General features: G+C 58.1%; 1 protein-coding gene across 6 annotated transcripts in view; it reads right to left on the reverse strand.

Moving 5' to 3' along the window:
• BAIAP2 (BAR/IMD domain containing adaptor protein 2) overlaps window positions 1-19177 on the reverse strand; it is a 70557-nt gene that overhangs the window by 34322 nt on the left and 17058 nt on the right. For all 6 annotated transcript variants that reach the window (XM_057535938.1, XM_057535934.1, XM_057535936.1 and 3 more), the window contains exon 3: window positions 18823-18909. In XM_057535938.1, coding sequence (XP_057391921.1) covers window positions 18823-18909 — 87 coding nt within the window. The remainder of the gene's footprint in view (window positions 1-18822; window positions 18910-19177) is intronic.

Genomic DNA, 19177 nt, shown 5'->3' on the forward strand with positions numbered 1-19177 from the left:
CTTGGACAACCACTAATCTACTGTTTGTACGGATCTCCCTGTTCTGAGCGTTTAGTATCAGTGGGATCCCGTGACACAGGCCCTTTGTGTCTGGCTTCCTCACCGAGCATGTTTTTCGTTTTTGAGGCTCACCACGTGGCAGTGTGTCAGTGCTTCATTCCTCTCCCAGCTGGATGACATTCCAGGGAATGAGCCGCATTTTGTTTATCCAGTCGCCCATGATGTCCATCGGTGGACATTTGGGCGTTTCCACTTTCAGGCTGTTACAAATAGCGCTCGCTCCTGTGATAATCAGCTCTCCCTAGGAAGCAGTTTTATTCTATAATAACTCAATTCTTTTTGTACACAATCTTCGCAATATGATTTTTGAGGTTTTTTCGCATCGGCTTAGAGCAAGAGTCCACTAGCCAGCAGACCCTGGGGGGAGGTGAGTAAAAGGGGAGCCTCCAGCCAGTACTGTGACCACGTGGGGGGCTGCAGCCTCAGAGCTGCCAAGCCCTCCCAGGTTCCTCCAGAGCCAGACCAAGCCCTCCACTGCCAGGAGGGAGCCAGGGGCAGCGCCCCTCCAGGCGCCCACTGCCATCTCTGAGGGGACCGCTCCCTGCTCCAGGCTAGTCCAAACCCCCCTGGGAAGATGAGGCTGCAGATAGGAGTAGGAACTGATTCCACAGCGAGGAGCCTGCCTCTCTTGCAAGTCTGGGTGACTCAGCAACCCTCTCGCTTCAGAGCTGAGTGGGGAGGTTGGGGGCTGTCCGCGGGGGACCCTCTGCCCCCGCTGGCCACCCCCAGCAGGAGCTGGCTTCTGCCAACCCTTGGGATTGTGAGCCAGAGGGAGCATCACGGCTCAGTCGCTCTGCTTCTTTTCCTTAAGTGTTTTATTTCACCACCGATACGAAAAAATTCCCAACAGACTCAAAAATGTTCACAGCCCCTGGCAAGAACGTCAGTACAAGGACAAGGTGGAGGGGCCTGGCACTGGCCAGTGTGAGTGCTGGCCAGCACCTGGGGACCAAAGGCACCCACTGAGGGGAGAAAAAGGCAGAAACTAGAGACCCCGTCAGCACAGAGGGACCGGGGCGATAAGCTGGAAGGTGCAGGGCACAGCTGAGGAGGGGGAGGCCCAGGTGCAGGAAGGCCCCACACCCGGGAGGATGGCAGTGGGGCAGACACTCAACAGAGCAGCTTGGCAGGACCACAGCTCACAGGAGGGGAAGGGGCGGAGCTGCTCTCGCTTGGAGCTCCAGGCAAGGTCAGGACTCGAGCAGGGCGGCACCCTGCTGTGATATGGCCCTGACCTATTAGCAGACAACACAGAAGGATCAGCCACCCACCCCGGGTGCTCTCAGAACTTGTAGACGGTTCGGAGGAGCAGTCGATTTACATGTGTTCGGGGACGTAGGACCCACCACTGACATCTCAGATCTCAGAAACATTCAAGTGTTTCCCCAAGCTGGGCTCTTTGGGAAAAGATAAAAGATTCTAGAAGACTAAATTACAGGTACCAGATTTTTAAAAGGGACTCTAGAAATTGCAGGTTGGTGTCTTCATGTGAGAGTTGTTACTGAGACAAAGGTGACCCGCTCGCAGCCTGGGGCACTCGCTCACCTTCATCGTCACCACACTGACGACTGCTCCGTGAGCACCTGCTCCGTGCAGGTGCCGTTCCAGGTGAGACAGTGAACCAGAGGCCCTGCCTCTGTGGTGCCTGCACTCTTTCCTGGGAGGCAGACAAAACATGGGCCAGTGAGGAACGAGGAAGAGTGAGGGGCAAGTGGGCCAGGCAGGTCAGGAAGGAGGGCCGCCCGAAGGCCGGGAGGACGAAGGATGCCTGAGGCTGCCGATGGCACAGAGACGGCGGGGAGCGGTCCGGCAGGGAGCCTCATCTCGCTGATTCTCGAGCCCCAGACCAGCACAGGTGTAGCCCCACCTCCTACCTGAGCTCCACAAGGCACCAGGCAGTCCCCCAGGGCACTGAATACTGACACAGGGGACCTGAGTGTGGCTGGAGGCCGGGTCTACAGCCACACCCAGAGGGTTCCATCCAAGGCCCGGAGATCAAAGGGGCCGTGAATCTGTTCTTATCAGCGCTTAGAAGACAGACACTCTCCTCCCAGCCCAACCTCCAAACCTGCCGAAAGCAGCTAAAATAACAGAGCGGGTACCCGCTCACCCCTCACCAGGTTCCCTGGCTCTCTTTCCGACACATGCACCTAGGTACCCGTGCACACACTTTTTGGCTGAACCACCTGAGACGGTAATGAACATCACGGCGTGGCCAGCATGTCAACTTCTGCACCTGGAGAGCACGGACCTGTGTGCACAGGCCCACGGCCAGCCCAACCCAAGGACAGTGGCCACCGACACAGACCCTCTTCCATCAGCACCCACACCTTGGGGCCTGGGTGCCCCAACTCATTGCCACCTGTGAGCTGCTCCCCAACCCTGGATCTCATGCGCGGCTCTTCAGGTCTAGGTCTGTGTCTGTGTCTGTGTCTGTGTCTCTGTCTCTGTCTCTCTCTCTCAATAAGTCAGCATACTGTTTATCTAAATGCTGCTCTGTGAGCATCTAGAACAAGTAAGTCATAAACAGGCTTAATCGTAGGTTATGAGGACTTAACCTTCAGCGGCACCAGAATTCTTATCTTTCCTCTGTGGAGTCGGGAGTCTTCAGCCTCTTTAATCCAGAAGAGTCCTCTCGAGTTGCATCTCTCACAATGCTGACATTTTTAAAGACTCAGGCTGCTTTTTTGGTTTTTTCTTTTTGCGGAAAAAACACATGTTCTTATAATCTGCAAATGACAAGAAGCTGAGAGGGAGCGTGGATCTGGGAGACTGGGAACAAGCCGGGGTGGGAACGGGGCTCAGGCCCCGGAGTCTGGCCGCTCACAGGGGGGCGCCTGGCAGATCTGTGCAGCTCCCCACCTTGTTCTATGAGCCGAGGGTGGACCAGACTCCACCTGAGGGCCCCTCCTGGGCCATAACGCTAGACTCCTAATCCCAAAGGAGCGAGGACAGGATTTCAGGAAGAGATGAGTTATCACCCATTTAGGCTTAAAAAAGAACACATCTTTGCCAAAGCAACACAGACCCGAGAAAGCCTGCTTTGAGATGGTTCCCATGAAGACAGCCAGCGGCCTGAGCTGACCCCCAGCAAAAGTGAACAACAGCACGGGATGAAGAGGGTAAGGACCCGGCTGCCGGACCCCAGGGCTGGGCACAGCTGCATGGAGGGCCAGGTCCCCCAGAACACTGTGACCCCCACAGCGGAGCATCACCCGCAAGCTCAGTGTCCAGAGGGCAACCCAGTGAAACTTCTAAAACCTGATTAACCCAAGAAGCGGGAGGAAGCTGGGGACCTGAGGTGGGGGAGGTCACAGAAGGCAGTTTCAATCTCTGGAAGGCACAGGCGGCTGAGCCCTGGCTGGGGGAGGCGTGGGAAGTGTGGAGGTGGGGAGGGGCCTCCTCCAAAACCCACTGCCACACAGCAGGACCAACCCCCAGGGCAGAGACCAGCCTCCATATTGGTGCCTGTCCACCAGCTAGGGGATGTCCATCAGGGGGGCCACCTGGGGGTGACAAGTCCTGATAGTCCAGGCACCTGCGGGGAAAGGGCTCCAGGCCTGGGCTGACCTCACTGTCTCATATGGGTTACGTGTACATGTTTGTACCTCATCCCAGGATTAAATCAGTAAGACCACGTGTCTCCTGATTAGGGGGTTGGGCTGACAAGGCACACGGCACAGCCCCTGCCCCAGAGAAAGAGCTGGGCAAGTGTTTGCCCCTGCCAGTAACAGTGACAATGACAGCCAGGAACCTGGGTGCAGCTCCACCTTGACATCAGCGGTCCTGCCACACACACCCTCTTTCTTTAAGCAGGAGGATGGTGGGTGAAGAGGTTCAGGAACTGGGCAATAAATAAGACAGGGAAAGCCCCCTGCCCACATGCATGTTCCGTCCTTCTGAGGAGCTGGGCCCCGGCCGGCAGGAGGGTACTACCCATGTGTGGTCAAGGGCACCACGGGTGCCCTTTCTTCCCCTGCCTATGTCCTTCATCCCTGATGCCAAAGTCAGGCCTGGGCAGGGGTCCCCAGTGCTTGGTTTCTTGCTCACCACCCCCATCCTCACACCTGTGTCCTTCCCACTGTGAGAGGGCTGTGTCTGTCTCTGACCCTGGCCGTGAAGACGGGACGCTGCACAGGGCTCTGTGGAAAAGAGCCCGCGGGGCTCCCATGAAGGCACAGTGTCAGCGTGCAGGGGGAGCTGATGCAAGAGAAAGTGGATGTCTTCAGCAGCATTACAAATGTGGTGGATGCTGATGAGAGCCCGGCTCCTCAGCTGCCTGGACCTGGACCTCTCAGACCATGCTGGGCACTCCCAGGGCACAAGCCTTCCAGGACAGGAGCTGAGAACATGTGGGAAGAATGGGCACATCCAGCGCTAAGTCCCTGCCCATGTGGCTCATCCTTAAGGGCTCCCTGGGCTGCCACAGCCCTGAAGGCCAGTCCTGTAACCTGCTGGCCCCCCACCTAGTAGACGTCAAGCCAGATCACCCCAGGACATGAGCACCCCAGCCAGATTCCCAGCCCAGATGGGTCCCCAGGAGCAGCCTTATCGTGCGTTGGGGAGGGTCCTACCGTCCCTCCACCGCCAGGAGCCACCTGCCGAGGCCCCGCCCCAACTCCAAAGTGGCTGATACTGCTCCTCCTGGGGATAAAATTGGGTGACCGGTCAGGGGGCAGCCAAGCTCCGATGCAGCTAGAAATGAAGCCGTCTGAAAAGGCAGGGTGGCCCAGGGCTGTTGGCTGCACCACAAAGGTCAAAGTCCTCCCGGACCTGGGGTTACAGTGCCAGGTCTCTCTAAGGGAGAGTGGCCCTTCTCTGCCGGCACCGCCACGTCAGGCAGGGGTGGCCGGGAGGCTGTGGCCCAGGTGGAATTGAGAGCAGAACGTCCACACGGTTACTGACCAGTAACAAGTCGACTGACCAGTGCAGGCGTCACATGAAGGATGATCTGGGTGGGGTCACGAGGCACGACTGCAGGGGTGCCAGGACGGCCCCTGTGCTCCCTGATCAAGTCCAGCCAGGGCCACCTTAGCAACCCTCCCCCCCACTAGAGGAGCCCGACAGAGTGTGAGGGGTGGAGCCTGGGGGACCATGGTGAGGACCACAGCAGCCACAGGCCTGCCGGGAGCCCTCACCCCACCTGGGCACTGACACCAGACCCCTGACTACCTCTCCAGGAGAAGCAGAGGTGAGACCAGCACGGCCGGGACTCTGCGACCACGAGACTGACGTGTGTGGGCATGTGCTGCGGTGGGGTGGGCAGAAGTTCTCTGCCTCCTACCAGGTAGAGCCACGTGCTGGAACAGTCCTCAGCAGCCCCAGATGGTGCTGGGGGCGCAGAGAAGGTGTCTGACCTTCCTTTGGAGACTAAACCTCCAGCTCTGTCTTCGCAGAGCTGGACTTGAACCTGGCGAGCAGGACGCACTATTACTGCCAAGTGGTCATGGCGTTCCTTTTGGTCACTGGCAGCCACCGAGGGCGCCAAAACACTCGTTTCTTGAGGATCTGTCATTTCAGGAGGAGCCAGAGTTCCCATTCCCTGCTGGTGGCCAAGGGGCTCTTGAGCCAAGGGGTCAGCTGCTCAAACTTGGCTGGGAGCGCCTGTTGCCTCCTGAAGCCTTCTGAAGCAAATATCCATAATGCTCAATTATTCTGGTGGCTTCCAGAGCGGAAAGGCGCCTCTGAGAGCTCATTAGCATACGCCTGAACAAGGCACGAATATAGAGCTCTCGTTCCGGAAGACAGACAGCCGAGGGCTGCGGGGGTGTCGCGTCGGCCGTGAGAGCCACCGGTATGGGATGCAGAGCTCAGACAGCACTGAGGGACCCCTCTGGGATCAGCCACCAACCCCCCCCAACCTCCCTGCTGGCCTCAAGGCCACCAGTTCCTCCCTGGTAGAAGCAGAGTTCTTCTCCTGCCTACAAAATGGCAAAAAATGGCAGGTGGCCAAAAGGATAACCAGGACAAAAATCGATGGCTGTTGCCATGGTGATGATAGCGGACAGTGACCCTCCCTGACTGCTGCTCTGAAGCAGAGCAAGACCAAACGGCCCCTCGGTGTCGGTATCAGTGTTGTGTCCAAAGTGGACGCCCAGGCACCGGAGTGTCGTGGCACGAGGTGGAGGAGGCACCGACCACACGTGGCCCAACCGTCCGGGCTGGCCTCCTTCCTGTCCTGAGCCTCTGCCCTACCTGCTCCGGGTCAGGTCCTGGACCGGCATCGGCCACATAGGGAGTCTGATAAGATCTCAGAAGCTCAGGCCTGCCCCGGCCTCCTGAAGCCAAATACTCATTTGGACGTGTCCTCGGCCAATCCACACGCTCTCAGGCATCCACAGTTACACTCGGGGCTTCGGGGTTCCCAGGCTGGCCGCCCAGGCCAATGGAGGGCTGCTTCAAGGAACTGGCCGACAGGAGGCCGTGGAGCGTGTGGGCTGAGCCTGGGTGACAGGGAGGCGGGGACTTAGGGTCAACCTGGCGTCCTCTCCCCATGGGCCGGGCAGGCGCTGGCTGAGCCGGGTCCCCGCAGCAGCAGCAGCAGGATAGGGCACTGCGAGACGCTGGCTGTGCTGCCGGGAGACAGCGGGGCAGGAACTCACATCGACAGACCCTCCACCCACCAGCATCACCGTGCTTCAAAATGCCGTCTTTTCTCCTGCCCGACGCGACTCACAAGGGGACAGGGAAACGTGGGTGTGGACAGAGGGAGGGGTTTTCCTCCCACATTCCCACCCAGAGCAGGGACGTGAGTGGACAAGGCCACAACCCCCAACCACAGGAGGCCACCTGGACCTCAGCAGGGCGGGCAGGCCAGGCCCAGAGCTGGAAGGTGTGTGGATGGCGCTCCTCCAGGGCGGCCACCCTCCAGGGGGTCACAGAGCCCCGTGAGGCTGCGCCCCAGGCCGGGCAGGCACCGCTGCTCCGATCCTCACCAAGTGCCATGAAGGCCCCCCAGAAGCGGTGGTGGCGCCCCATTAACCTGCCCACTCATGCCCCCGATTAACTGTCCAAGTGGACATCAGCTCTCCTGGGGACGGCTTCTCAGGCATCAACTTGCTCTAAATCATGTGAGACACAAACAGGAACAGGCCCAGTTGAGGACTGCTCATCAGGTAATCAGGCCTCTGCGGTCGGAGCGTCCACAGTGCCTCTGACACACCTGCCCTCCTGCCAACGCCGGGGACCCGGGGGCCAGCACCCCTCGGAACAGGCGGAGACCTGCCACAGAGGCTCCCGAGCCGGCACCTGTGCCCGCCGGGCCCCCCGCCATGCGTGGGATGCTCCAGGGCCACCGGTTCTCTGCTGGAGGATAAACGAAGGACCGCTTCCTCCTCACTCTCACCTGGGGGCGGGGAGCTGCAGACACACTGAGAACACAGCACACGCTGCAGGCGGGACCTCAATTCAGGGGAGGCATGGCGCGGTCACAGGACTGGGGGCCCCCAGGGCCCTCCAGCCACCCAGGCACTCGAGTCAGACTGGCCGTGGTGGGAGAGCCCTCACAGGTGTGCTGCTGCAGGATGGGCTTTAAAGGACCTCGGCGAGCCTCCTGCTGCGGACCCAGGTCAGGTCACATGCTCCCCCTCAGTAGGAACAAGCCCCAGGCCCGGTCCTCACAGACCCTGCCAGCCCCACCTCACCACCAGAACCAGGCTCAGAATGAACCACAGCTGAGGGCCCCCTTCCCCTCCTCCCAAGCAGGACCCCCAGGAACTAGTCCAGAGGGTGTGGGGTCACCACAGCCACACACCGCTGTTCCCTATGGATGTTCCCACCCTGGAGTGGGCCCTCGGACACCGAGGAAGCATGAAAACACCCTGAGCCGTCTCTCCTGCTATGGCCAGAGTCGCTGAGAACAGGCAGATCCAATTAAGACGTTTATTAATCCCTCCTGACAAAGGCTCGAGCCGGCCCCATAAAGCTCTCATCAGGGCAGGCGAAGTGGACACGCTGGAGCCCCTGGCCCTTCACACCAGTCATGAGAGTCCAGGGGGCCCTGAGAGGGGACCCTCAGATTGCCCTCTTACCCTGTGCTCAGCCCCAGGCTTTGACCTGCCCAGCATCCACACAAAGACGGACACGAGGACAGAGACTCTGCAAAAAATCTGCCTGCTGTCAAGATCTGCTCGAGGCCTGAGGGAGGCCAGGAGAGCGTGGACCCTATTCCTGGGGTTCCGGTGACTGCCTGTGTGCCGGCCACTTCTCCCAGGGGCTAAGGGACACCCCCTCCATGTGCTATGGCGGGGGTTGCTGGTGTTATCAGCTGGGAAGAGGAGGTGAAGGCAGGATGCAGGCAAGGAGCCCACTCCAGGCCATCATGGGACCACAGTGTAGGGCAACGTGGGTCCTCTGAGTCAGGACCCTCAGGGATGTGAAATGGACCTGGCTCCCACTGCGCGGCTGTAATTAAGTCCTCCAAGTGGCGTCTGTCAGGTTTAGCAGTCAAAGGTGGGGTCTGACAGCAGGTGGATGTGAGACAGACTGTCACCCACCTGCAGGGAAGGCAGGGACACACTCGGGCTCCCCAGCCAGGTGTTGACAGCTCTGCATGACATGGAAGGGGCCGTGATGCAGCCCGACAACCTCCCGGCCTCACAGGGAGCACAGGAGCCGACCTGGTGGGCAGCCCCCCGACCTGGTGGATGGCCGCACCATCTCAGAACTACCTCTGCCAAGGAAACTATCCGGCAACAGTCTCAAAGGCCCCTGGGGTCACACGACCCCTGCATTTCAGCGACCCATGTGCAGGAAAGGGCCACCCCGTGCCTATAAGCATGAGGCTGTCGTGGGAAAGTCAGCCGGCATCTGCAGGAACCAGAAGAGGTAGCCAAGTCCCACTGGGCGAGTCTCCAAAGGTGGCATGGGACTGCCTGCCTCGGTTCTTCACTCGGGTAGCTGGGCGTGGACAGCAGCCAAACGCCAGGGGAGTGTTCAGGCCACACCTTAATCCAGTGACTCAGCGGCCAAACCTGGCCCAGTTTCAGGTGCAGGGAGCCGCCTCCTGCCCCGAGGCCCCGCCCAGCACAGAGCTCCCGCTCTCTCATGGGTGCGGGTGCAGATACCAGTATGGGTGCAGGCAGGTGGCGGCCAAACACAGGCCCAGGGCACCTGCAAGCACACACACGCCCGGGATCACAAACAAGCGAGCCCTTCAAAGGCAGAGAACACAACAGAGGCTCGGGAGACGGTGAGGGCCAAACAAAACGGCCGCTCAGCCGCTGGCCCTCACCTGCGCAGATGGACAAAATGTCCAAGTGAGGCTCTGGCAGAGGCCCCGGACACAGGCTCTGGAGGGACGGGCCCAGCGTGAAGGTCGGCCACACATGGAGGAAACAGAGGGCTTAGGGCAGGCTGGGCCCTTCGTTGCAATGATGGCCTCGTGTTAGTGCTGCCGGCCAGGAAAGCCTAGAATGCTCCACAGGATATGTCACCTTAGCCTCCTGCACAGACACAGGGCAGCTGACTGACCCTCTTCTTGCATGAATGATTCTGGCACAGAGCCCCTGAGTCACCTGCCCATCTGAGCACTGTGCCCGGAGCCCAGGTGCCTTGGACTCTGGCCTCCACCTCTAACTCCTGCCTGTGCTGGGCTCAGCCCTGCTCTTTGCACAGTGGCTTTGGGGAGTAGAGCTGGGGGCCTGGCTGCAGGGGGCCACCCAGCGGGCAGGATGTGCTCAGGAGTGCCAGCTCCCTGGGGGCTACTGCAGATGGTGGCACGGCTGTCGGTGAGGGGGACAGGACAGTGGCCCCCCCTGCACAAAGGATGAGGTCAAGGTCCATGGTGGCACCCCCAGGAGCAGGGGAGCAGGGCACCCCAGGGGCCAACACCGGGGAAGAAACCAGCAAGCAGGACAACACAGAGACTGCACCAGGCCCACTGTGGAGTGGCCGTGGTGGTGGAACAGAGGGCCCGGAAGCCAGCCTGTCCACTGCCTGGACTGGGGGACAAGTGTGCTTTCAGCCCCACGGCCAAGGCCGGGCTTGCCGACAGTGCACACGGGGGCTGGATGGAGAAGCGAGGAGGTGCCATCGGGATCACCCCAGGGGAGCAGTGACAGGGCGCAGGTGAGATGCCGCCGTACCTGGTCTGTGCCAGCAGGGGACAGGCACCGCGGGGTCTCCACCTGCTCTCTCTGCTTTGATGGGACCTGAAGTGTCCTGTGACTTAAAGCTTACGGCAATGGGAGAGCCCAGAGGGGACATGGCATTGCTGACAGCGCCCAGGACAAGAGGACAGCGTCTGCACTGTTCCCTCCTTCAGGGCAAAAGGAGCCTGACTGGAGATCCGACCTCCCCGACCAGCCCCGGAGCCCACGCCGGAGCAGTCTGGAAATACCCACTCTGCGCCATGCTCCCCACCATGCTGGCATCTCAGGCTGCCCGTGTCAGGGGGACGGGGAGAGGCTGGGTGCACCCTGCCGTGGCCAGCAGCAAAGGGGCCACCTGCCCCCTATGCCCTGTGGCCTCCAGGCTCAAGGTAGAGAAAGAAGCAGGAGAAACAAACATGAAAACATGCTGACTTCCAGATCTTAGCAAACCCCCAAGTTTGTGGTCTACGAGCTTGGAGAGTGAGCCCCCTCAGGGTGCTGTGATTGGGGTCACCCTCCCTTGGGCCACCATCCTGGCTCCTTGGTCTGGGGAAGGCCTGGGTCTGCACACACCGGGGTCTGGCCTGGAGCCTCGGACCCAGATGGGACACCCACGCTGCCCTGAGCTGCCGGTCAGCCCCACGAGCACAGAAATCCGTGAGGAAAGCAAGCAGACAGGGCCTCGGAAAAGCTGCCCCGAGTACACAGATCAAAGAGACGGGGACGGCCTCCATAATCACCTGCCTGGGGGCGGCACCAGGTGTGCCTCAACGGAGCTGTGAGGGGGGCGGTCAGGGAGGCAAGTCCACGGCAAGTGTGGGTGGCTGCTGGCGGGGGATGAGAGGGCGGCGAGGCGATGGGGAAGGCGTGCATCCCTGCACCCCGACTAAGCAGCCTGCCTATCAAAGCGAACCCAGAGCCGAGTGGAGTGAAGATGAGAGGCCGTCTCCTCTGTGAGGTCTGGAGCTGCAGCCCCAAGCTGCCTCCTGGCCACAGGACCAAAGGCAGAGCGGCCACTCGCTCTCCACAGGGACGGGGAACAAAGGGGCAGCAGCTCAGCGACTGGGCTGTGACTTCTGACCTCCACGGGCCTCAGCCTCGCTCTCAGCAGGAGACCTCACGTCAGAAGCCTCTGCTCTGGTGATAAGGGGTGCAGCTCTGGGCAGTACGTGGTCGGCTGACATGGCGGGGGGGCGATGTGCTGCTCAAGACCCTCACTCTATGCAGGAAGGACGCAGCACAGGGCTCGTAGGGAGATGGGGAGGGGGTGCAGTACCCTCTGAAGCATTAGACGAGGGTCGGCATGGCTGAATCCCACACCGTCCTAGTGGGCTGTTGGCTCAGGGAGCAGAGCAGGAGCCATACAGCTCCTGCCCTTCATGGGAAAGAAAAGGCAAGAAGAACTGGAAGAACGGGGCAGGGATCAGCAGAGGACGGAGGGCGACCGGGGAGTGGCCAGGGCGTCTCACTGCTTGCCTGGCAATCCCTGACCCCAAAGCCACCAGGGGCCACACCCAGAGGGACCCCAGCAGGAAGTGGGCAGCAAGAGGGCAGATGAAGCCCCACTTTGCAGGGCCTCGAGATTAAGTCTCTGGTCAGGAGCCCGGCGCCTGGCTCAGGACGTCGTCAGTGTGAACAGAGCTCCCTCCAGGCTGCTGCCACACCTCGGCTGGAGCACCACCTCCCCAGAGGCACTCACCCCTTGAGGGCTCTGGTTGATCCCCAGGACAGCAGAGACCTCGCATCTCTTCCCTCTCATCCTGGGGAGTAAGGTCTATCAAGAAGAAAGTGGTCAGAAACGAGTAATTCCCCAGGGCTGCAGACAGGAAGAGTGGAGGAAAACAAATTCAGCATGAAACAAAACAGACTGAAAACAGGGTTACTGAGAACAGAGAAGTTCCCCTCATAAAGTTCAGCTTGTCAGGAAAACACGACCACACATAACTTGTAGTTTACGCACTCAATAACTCAGCTGGAAAACACATAAAGCAAAAACCTCACAGAGAAACTGATGAGCCCATCTTCCTGGGGAGTAAGAAAAACGCCTCTTTCACTTACTAATAAGGAGGTGGAATTACTGAAGATTTGAACGCAATTAGGAACCCTGCACCCAGAATTGGAATAAGCAGGGAACATATGTTCTCTTCAAACATAACAGACACCTATAAACATGGGCCACACGCCAGACCAAACAGCCTGTCAATGAATGTCCAAGATTCAGATAATTCGGGAATCAGCGCAGGCCCCCCTACCTGGGGTCCCGACCAGCTTTTGGGGAGGGGGAGCTCATACAGATGCTCAGGGCCACAGGCAGAGCTAACGAGACCAAGGAACTGAGAAGAAAACGTTTCCTAGGCAAGTGACCCAGTGACATTGTTCCATGAGGACAGTGGCCAAAGTGCACCACCAAACCCCAATCCCCACCACACTCCAGCCAAGAGCAAAGGGTCCCAAATCTGAAATTTCTGCCACTTCTACCAGGGCCTCAAAGCTCAGAAGGACCTGGAAGCCCTCAGCTTTCTCAGCAGGTCACTGCAGGGCAGCCCCAGGACGGGCATCGCCCCTGGGCTGGGTCATCGGCCCCTGGTACACGGGCACCCAGCATGCCCCAAGTTATAACAAAGCGGAAACAATTGTCCTGCTGGTATCCAAGATGCTGGTCCCAGTTTGGTTTTCCCCTCCCCTCCAGCACCAGGTAGACCAGAGCTGCTGCCTCGGCGCCTGGGGTTTGGGTGGCCTGCCGGGTGGGACTCGCCCACACAGAGGGGGGCACAAGGGCAGGGGAATAGAAGGCAGCGGTGCCCAGCCTCACTCAGACAGGAGCACTGTGAACCCTCACACGCTGGTCATGTGGGAGGACAGCAGGGCCAAAAGGGAGAGCCCTGTGGCGTCACACTGGCGAGCCCCGGGGCAGCGGCTGCTGTGGAACCGTGTGGAGGTCACCCCATGGTGGGCTTGGCATCATGGTCCCGAGGACTAGCTCGTTCAGAGCAGCAAACCCACCCCGCTCCCCCTCCGGGAGTAACCCAAGCGCTGATGGAGAGGACAGAGAAATACACTGTGTTCATCACGTGTTCACAGAATATTCTACAGCAGTGAAAACGCAGCACCCGCTACTGCAGGCAACAGGCGGATCATAACGCGGGTACAACAAGCAGGCTGCACAAACCCGGCTTCCCACGGCCAGAAGCCCCAGTTCCTGCCAGGCCCTGCCCCCTTCCCCCAGCCTCGCCCCCCTCCTCCTCTCCAGACTTTCCCATTTCTGCCGGAATGCGTTTTTGTCCACCTTGCACTTGTGGACATACCCTTGCTCTTGTCCTCCGCCCCTCCTTGTGCCCTTGCTGTCCTCACCCAAGGTCGGAGTTGCAGCTTAACCCCTGCCCCCGGTTACCCCTCCTGGGGCCTGGGAGGCCACACACCACACCCACCCTTGGGATGCTTTGTTCTCCAGGTCCCCTTGGGCCCTCCCCCAACATACACACTGTAGCTACGTCTGGAAATTTCACAACACCCACCCAAGGACAAAGATCTCAAAAGCTTCCCGGAGGGGAAAAACAAAAAACTCATGTTTAAAAAAAAAAAAAAAAATTAGCCAAAATGACACTGAAGACTGCAACACCAGAAGGCAGAGGACAGGGGGTGAGGACTCCGAGGGAAGGCGGTCTCCCACCTGGAATTCTAAGCCATCAGTGCGAGGCAGAGAACCATCCGCAGACAGACATGGGCTCAGAAATGTTATTTCCCCTTTTCCTGCTAAGGAACCATTAAAAGGAAGGATGATCTCCCTAATTGAGGGAGTAAAACAGGACCCACGACCCAGAAAACATGGTCCCAGACTGGAGAAGGGGCGTCCCATGCATGGTCCAGCCACCGGCCCAGGGTATCAGAGCAGGTCGGGGCTCCGGGAGGCAAGTTCCAAGAGGGGGAGAAGCAGCGAGATGAACGGGACTGCGGCCGGCAGGGAGGAGTCCCAGAGCACGGTCTCGGGTTTGGGAGCGAGTTAATGACCGCAAACTGACGACTACGGAAATGAAGGGAAGCAATTATTAACTCCAGCAAAAACAAAGTTGTCAAAATAGTAACAAAAACCTATGGACCACAGTTCAAGAAAAAATATCACTCAACTGGACTTCATTAAAATTAAACATCTCTGTTCTAAAGCCACTGTGACAGGGGTTTCCCTGGCGGTCCAGTGGTTAAGACTCCGCGCTTCCACTGCAGGGGGTACGATCCCTGGTTGGGGAACTAAGACCCCACATGCCATGTGGTACGGTCAAATAAATAAATAAATAAACTGTGACAAGAATGAAAGGCTAGTCTGGGAGAAAATATCTGCAAAGTTATGTATCTGAGAGAGCACTTCAACCTAGAATACACAGAGAACTTTTACAACTCAATTATAAGACAAAAACCCAACTGAAAAAAGGGGGACAAAGATCTGAAGAGACATTTCACCAAAGAAGATAAACAAACGGCAAACACTATGTGAAAAGATGCTCGACGTCATTAGTTCGTTAGAGAAATGTGGACGTGGAAATGCACAAAACTGGAAACAACCCAAATGTCCATCAGCGGAAGAATGTATAAACAACAGGTCACCTCCACACAGCGGAAACTACTTGGCACGAAGGCAGGATGGTCTGGAGGTACGTGGAACATCGGGATGACTTTCAAAACAATCATGAGATAAAAGAGGCCAGACCAAGAGAGAGCACAGCACACACTACTCGAGTCCATTTACACAAAACTTGAGCAAATGCACACCGAGTCTCAGGGCAGAATACACAGCAGTGGTTGCCCGGCAAGGGGGGGGGAGCACGGAGGGAGAGAGGCAGGAGGTTTTCTTGCGGGCCCCAGGAAATGCTGGGGGTGACAGGGCCGTTTGCTACCTGGGCAGGTGTGCACTACCTAGGCAGGTGTGCACTCATGTCCATCTCATCATGCTTCCACTTCAGACGTGCAGTCCGCTGCACTGCAGTCAGACTGCTCTGTCTGAGCTGAGGATTCCTGCCAGCACCGCACAAAGGTGATACTGGTCACCGATTTAAGCAAAAGTTGTCATTGTTCTATTGGGTGGGGCGAGAAGTGGTATAAAAATGCTAAATCCAAATAATGTCCAAAATTAAAAAGAAGAAACAGCACAGGGACTTCCCTGGCGATCCAGTGGTTAAGACTCCGTGCTTCCACCGCAGGGGGTGCGGGTTTGCTCCCTGGTCAGGGAACTAAGATCCCGCATGCCGCACGGCATGGCTGAAAGATTTAAAAAAAAAAACAAAACATGAAAACCAGCAGCACAAACCTGCCTGTTTACATGTATGGAAGCAAACACAGGCAGACAACATGCAGGGCTGAGAAGTGGGCCTCGGGCACGTGGGGGGCAGGGAGACTTATTTTTAAACCAGGGTGTGTGCTGCTTTAATAAAAATTCAACTCCGACCGTGTGACTCAGTAGTTCCCCTCCCAGGCATACATGAAGTGTCCACACAGACACTTGTGCCGACTGCTGACACCAATGCTATGGAAACTGCTCAAAACATGGAAACAGCCCAGATGTTCATCAACTGGGGAATGGAATCCACACAATGGAATATTATTCAGCTATAAAAAGAATGGAGCTGACACGCTACAACATGGATGCACCTCGAAGACACGATGTTAACTGAAAGAAGCTGGACACAAACAGTCACGATGGGTTAGTGCACGCTTCCATCTATATGAAACGTCCAGAGCAGGTAAAGCCACAGACACAGAGAGCAGATCAGTGGCTTCCAGGGGCTAGGGGAAGGGGAGTGACTGCTAATGGGGATGGCTTACATTTTAGGGGTGAGGAAAAGTTTGAGAACTAGATATGGTGATGGTTGCACAACTCTGCGAATACATTAGAAACCAGTGAATTGTACACTTTCAGTGGTGAGTTGTATGGCATGTGAATTACATCTCAGTAAAGCTGTTGCCAAAAGAAAAAATTCAGTTCCCAGAGCAGGGCTGACAATGACCTGAGAAGAAAGGCACACTGGTCTCTGCCCCAGTTCCTGGTACAGAGCTCCTAATCCCTTGTTATCTCCTGGTGATAGCAGCATCCTTTGTTCTAATGAGGCAACTCTGGGTGGGCTCTGGATGGGGGCTGGTCACCAGAAAGACCGAGCCAGGGTTAGAAGTGGCACTTTGGGCCCCACCCCCATCCTCTGGGAGAGGGGCTGGAGACTGAGCCAACAATTGTTCATGCCTGGAAACCCTTAAACCACGGCGTTCAGAGAGCTTCCAGGGTGGGGCACCCCGACTCCATGGGGACAGAAGCTCCTGCACTTGGCACCCTCCCAGACCTTGCCCTGTGCATCTCTTCCTCCGGCCGTTCACCTGGGTCCTTTGTTATACCCTTTACAACAAACTGGGACTCGGAAGTAAGCCTTCCCCTGAGTCCTGTGAGCCATTCCAGCAAACCACCAGATCTGAGGAGGGAGTGGTGGGAATCCGATTTGTAGCCAAATTGGACAGAAGTGTGGTGAACTGGGTACCCATGACTTGCGCCAGCCTCTGGGGTGGGGGGCAGTCTCTCGGGATGGGGCCCTCACCCTGCGGGTCTGCACTGACCCCGGGTAGATCGTGTCAGAAGTGAGCTGAACTATGGGACGCCCAGCTGGGGTGCTCAGAAACTGGAGGGCTGGCTGGTGCAGGAAAACCCACATCTGGTGTCAGAACCGTTGGGAGGAGAGGAAGTAGAGTCCTCCCTTGGCTGGCACCTCACCAGCCACCCCCGCAGACGCACAAAGCCCCAAAAGCCCCTGGAGAGATTTCAAAAACCCACAAGTAAACCAGAAGCTCCCTGATTCAGGCCGGAGCCCAGACAGCTCCTAGAGTGGTGGGTGGAGGGATGTTCCAACCCCCCCCCCCCCCCCCGCCCCTTCCATGTGCGGACTCCACAGCAGGAGGCTGCTGTCCTGCTCACGGGGCCTGTTGTAGCGACAACTCCCAAGGACTCTGCCCACCGGAAGTTCTGGAATCTCACTGCGGTTTCGCACACGCCCACCCTCACTATGGGGCCACATGGGACCCAGTCTCCCCGTGGACAGACCCTCCCCCTTCCACACGTGTGTGTGACTGCGGGGAGAAGGCACGTGTCTCCCCCTGGCCACCACGATTAACCATGATTAGAAAGTGCCCCTTTCACAGACAGGAGCCGTGTAGAAACACACAGGATCACACGCAACACCCAACTTTCTTCCAAGGGGCCCAGACGGTGGCTGCAGAAGCCACAGCCGGGATGCCCAGGAGTGCTGGGCGGGGCCCACGCGTGGCCTCTGAGCTCAGAGCCGGTTGGTTCACGGCCAACGCCGATCACAAAGGGGTCCAGGCCTCCATCCGCCCAAACATCCAACACGTCACCAGCCAGGCTGAGCCTGCAGGCCTGACCACCACAGCACCCCGGCCTCCATGTCCTCACGGAGGCAGGTCAGCTGAGTGTCCCCAAGAGGCCAGCAGGTTTCCCTCTAGAGCCACAGAACCGGAGACCAGCCAGCTCTGTAGACACTGAAGAAAGGCCCACATCCAGGTGAGCAGAGCCCAGCCCACATGAGGGGTCCGGCCCTGGTCACTCATTCCGCCCAGCCTCGCCCGCACATGGTCGCCTGCCCCTGCTCCCAGCCCAGGGAGGTCCCATAGCTGTGTCTGGCTTTTACACTGTTCTCTGTTCTCAGGAAAACCCGGACGTCACTGTTGCTCTGCCAGGGTGGCAGTCACGACACACAGCGCACACACCTGGCAGGCCTGCTGGGGATGGTGTGGACCCAGGGCCGGGACAGCAGGGCCAGCTGGGCCACCATGTCCTCAAACAAGGGAGTAGCAGAGGGCACCACAAAGCCCGGCAGTGGGCAGGCCTGACTTCCAGGGCAGGACGGTGTGAAAAGTCTGAAGGGCGGTGCTGCGAGCGAGAGCGGGCAGCCTCTGCTAAAGGCCGCACCGTAGATAAGACAGAGGCACCTCTGGGAGCCGGAATTAATGGACACACAGAGAAAACAAACGCCCTCAAACCTGCCAACAACCGAGAGCCTCTCCAAGGGAGCCCACAGCTCTTCCCATTTCACACTGTGTGCCTTGACTATAAAAGTAACGTGAGCTCATGTTGGAAATGTGCAAAACACAGTAAAAGCATAAAGAAAATAATCCATCCCAGAAATTCTACCTGTTAAGCTTCTGGGGTCTCTTCCTGTATCATGAGATAAACGTGCCCCCAATGTATTTTTACAAAATCTGGTCACACCATGCTATGGGTTTGCATCCTTTTTCCCTCATTTTTATACCAGGAACCTTTCCCCACACCATTAAAGACCATCATCTGAGTCCAACTTTTCACATGGCTCCCCTATGCCGGCCATTCAAGTTTTGCCTCAAACACCTGTAAACGTGGATCTGCCTGTCTCCTCATCCCCACACCGTGCTTCTCAGGGGACCTGAGCCGCCTGGTGTACCCCATTCTCAGCAGGGTGTGTGCCCCACAGCCCTCGCCAGCTCCGAGGGCAACTGCCATTTTAGGAAGACTTCCCTTGTTGGACAGGGAAAACTTGATCCCAAATCAAAGGACCAGACACAGGACAGGGCGGGGTCCCAGATCAGCATGGGGACATCCAACGACTTCAGGGACTTCCGGGGTCTCTGCCACATTTAGGGGTCTTACCGAGTTCTTTGGAGCCCTGGCTCTCACTAGCCAGCTCACCCATCTTCACCAGGGCGTCGAAATAACCTTTGGCAGCATACGTCACACCTGAGAGAAGAGGAAGGGGCAGTTACTTCCCTCGCTAGGAAGTAACAACACCTGCAGCACCTACTCGGCGATCCTGCCTGCCTGCCAGTCAGCCGCCTCCCCTGTGCACAGCAGGCTCCAGCCTGGGCAGGACCTAAGCCCGTTTCTTGCTGATGTTCTCTCGTTCCAATCCTGAGAGCTCCTTCTCTGTGTAAGAGCACAGTGTACGGCCTGGGTCCAGAGCTATTCAAGTCAAATCGCAGGGTGCCACCCCGACCACGAGGCCTGG

This window comes from Balaenoptera acutorostrata, chromosome 20 (genome assembly GCF_949987535.1).
Source record: "Balaenoptera acutorostrata chromosome 20, mBalAcu1.1, whole genome shotgun sequence".
NCBI lineage: Eukaryota > Metazoa > Chordata > Mammalia > Artiodactyla > Balaenopteridae > Balaenoptera > Balaenoptera acutorostrata.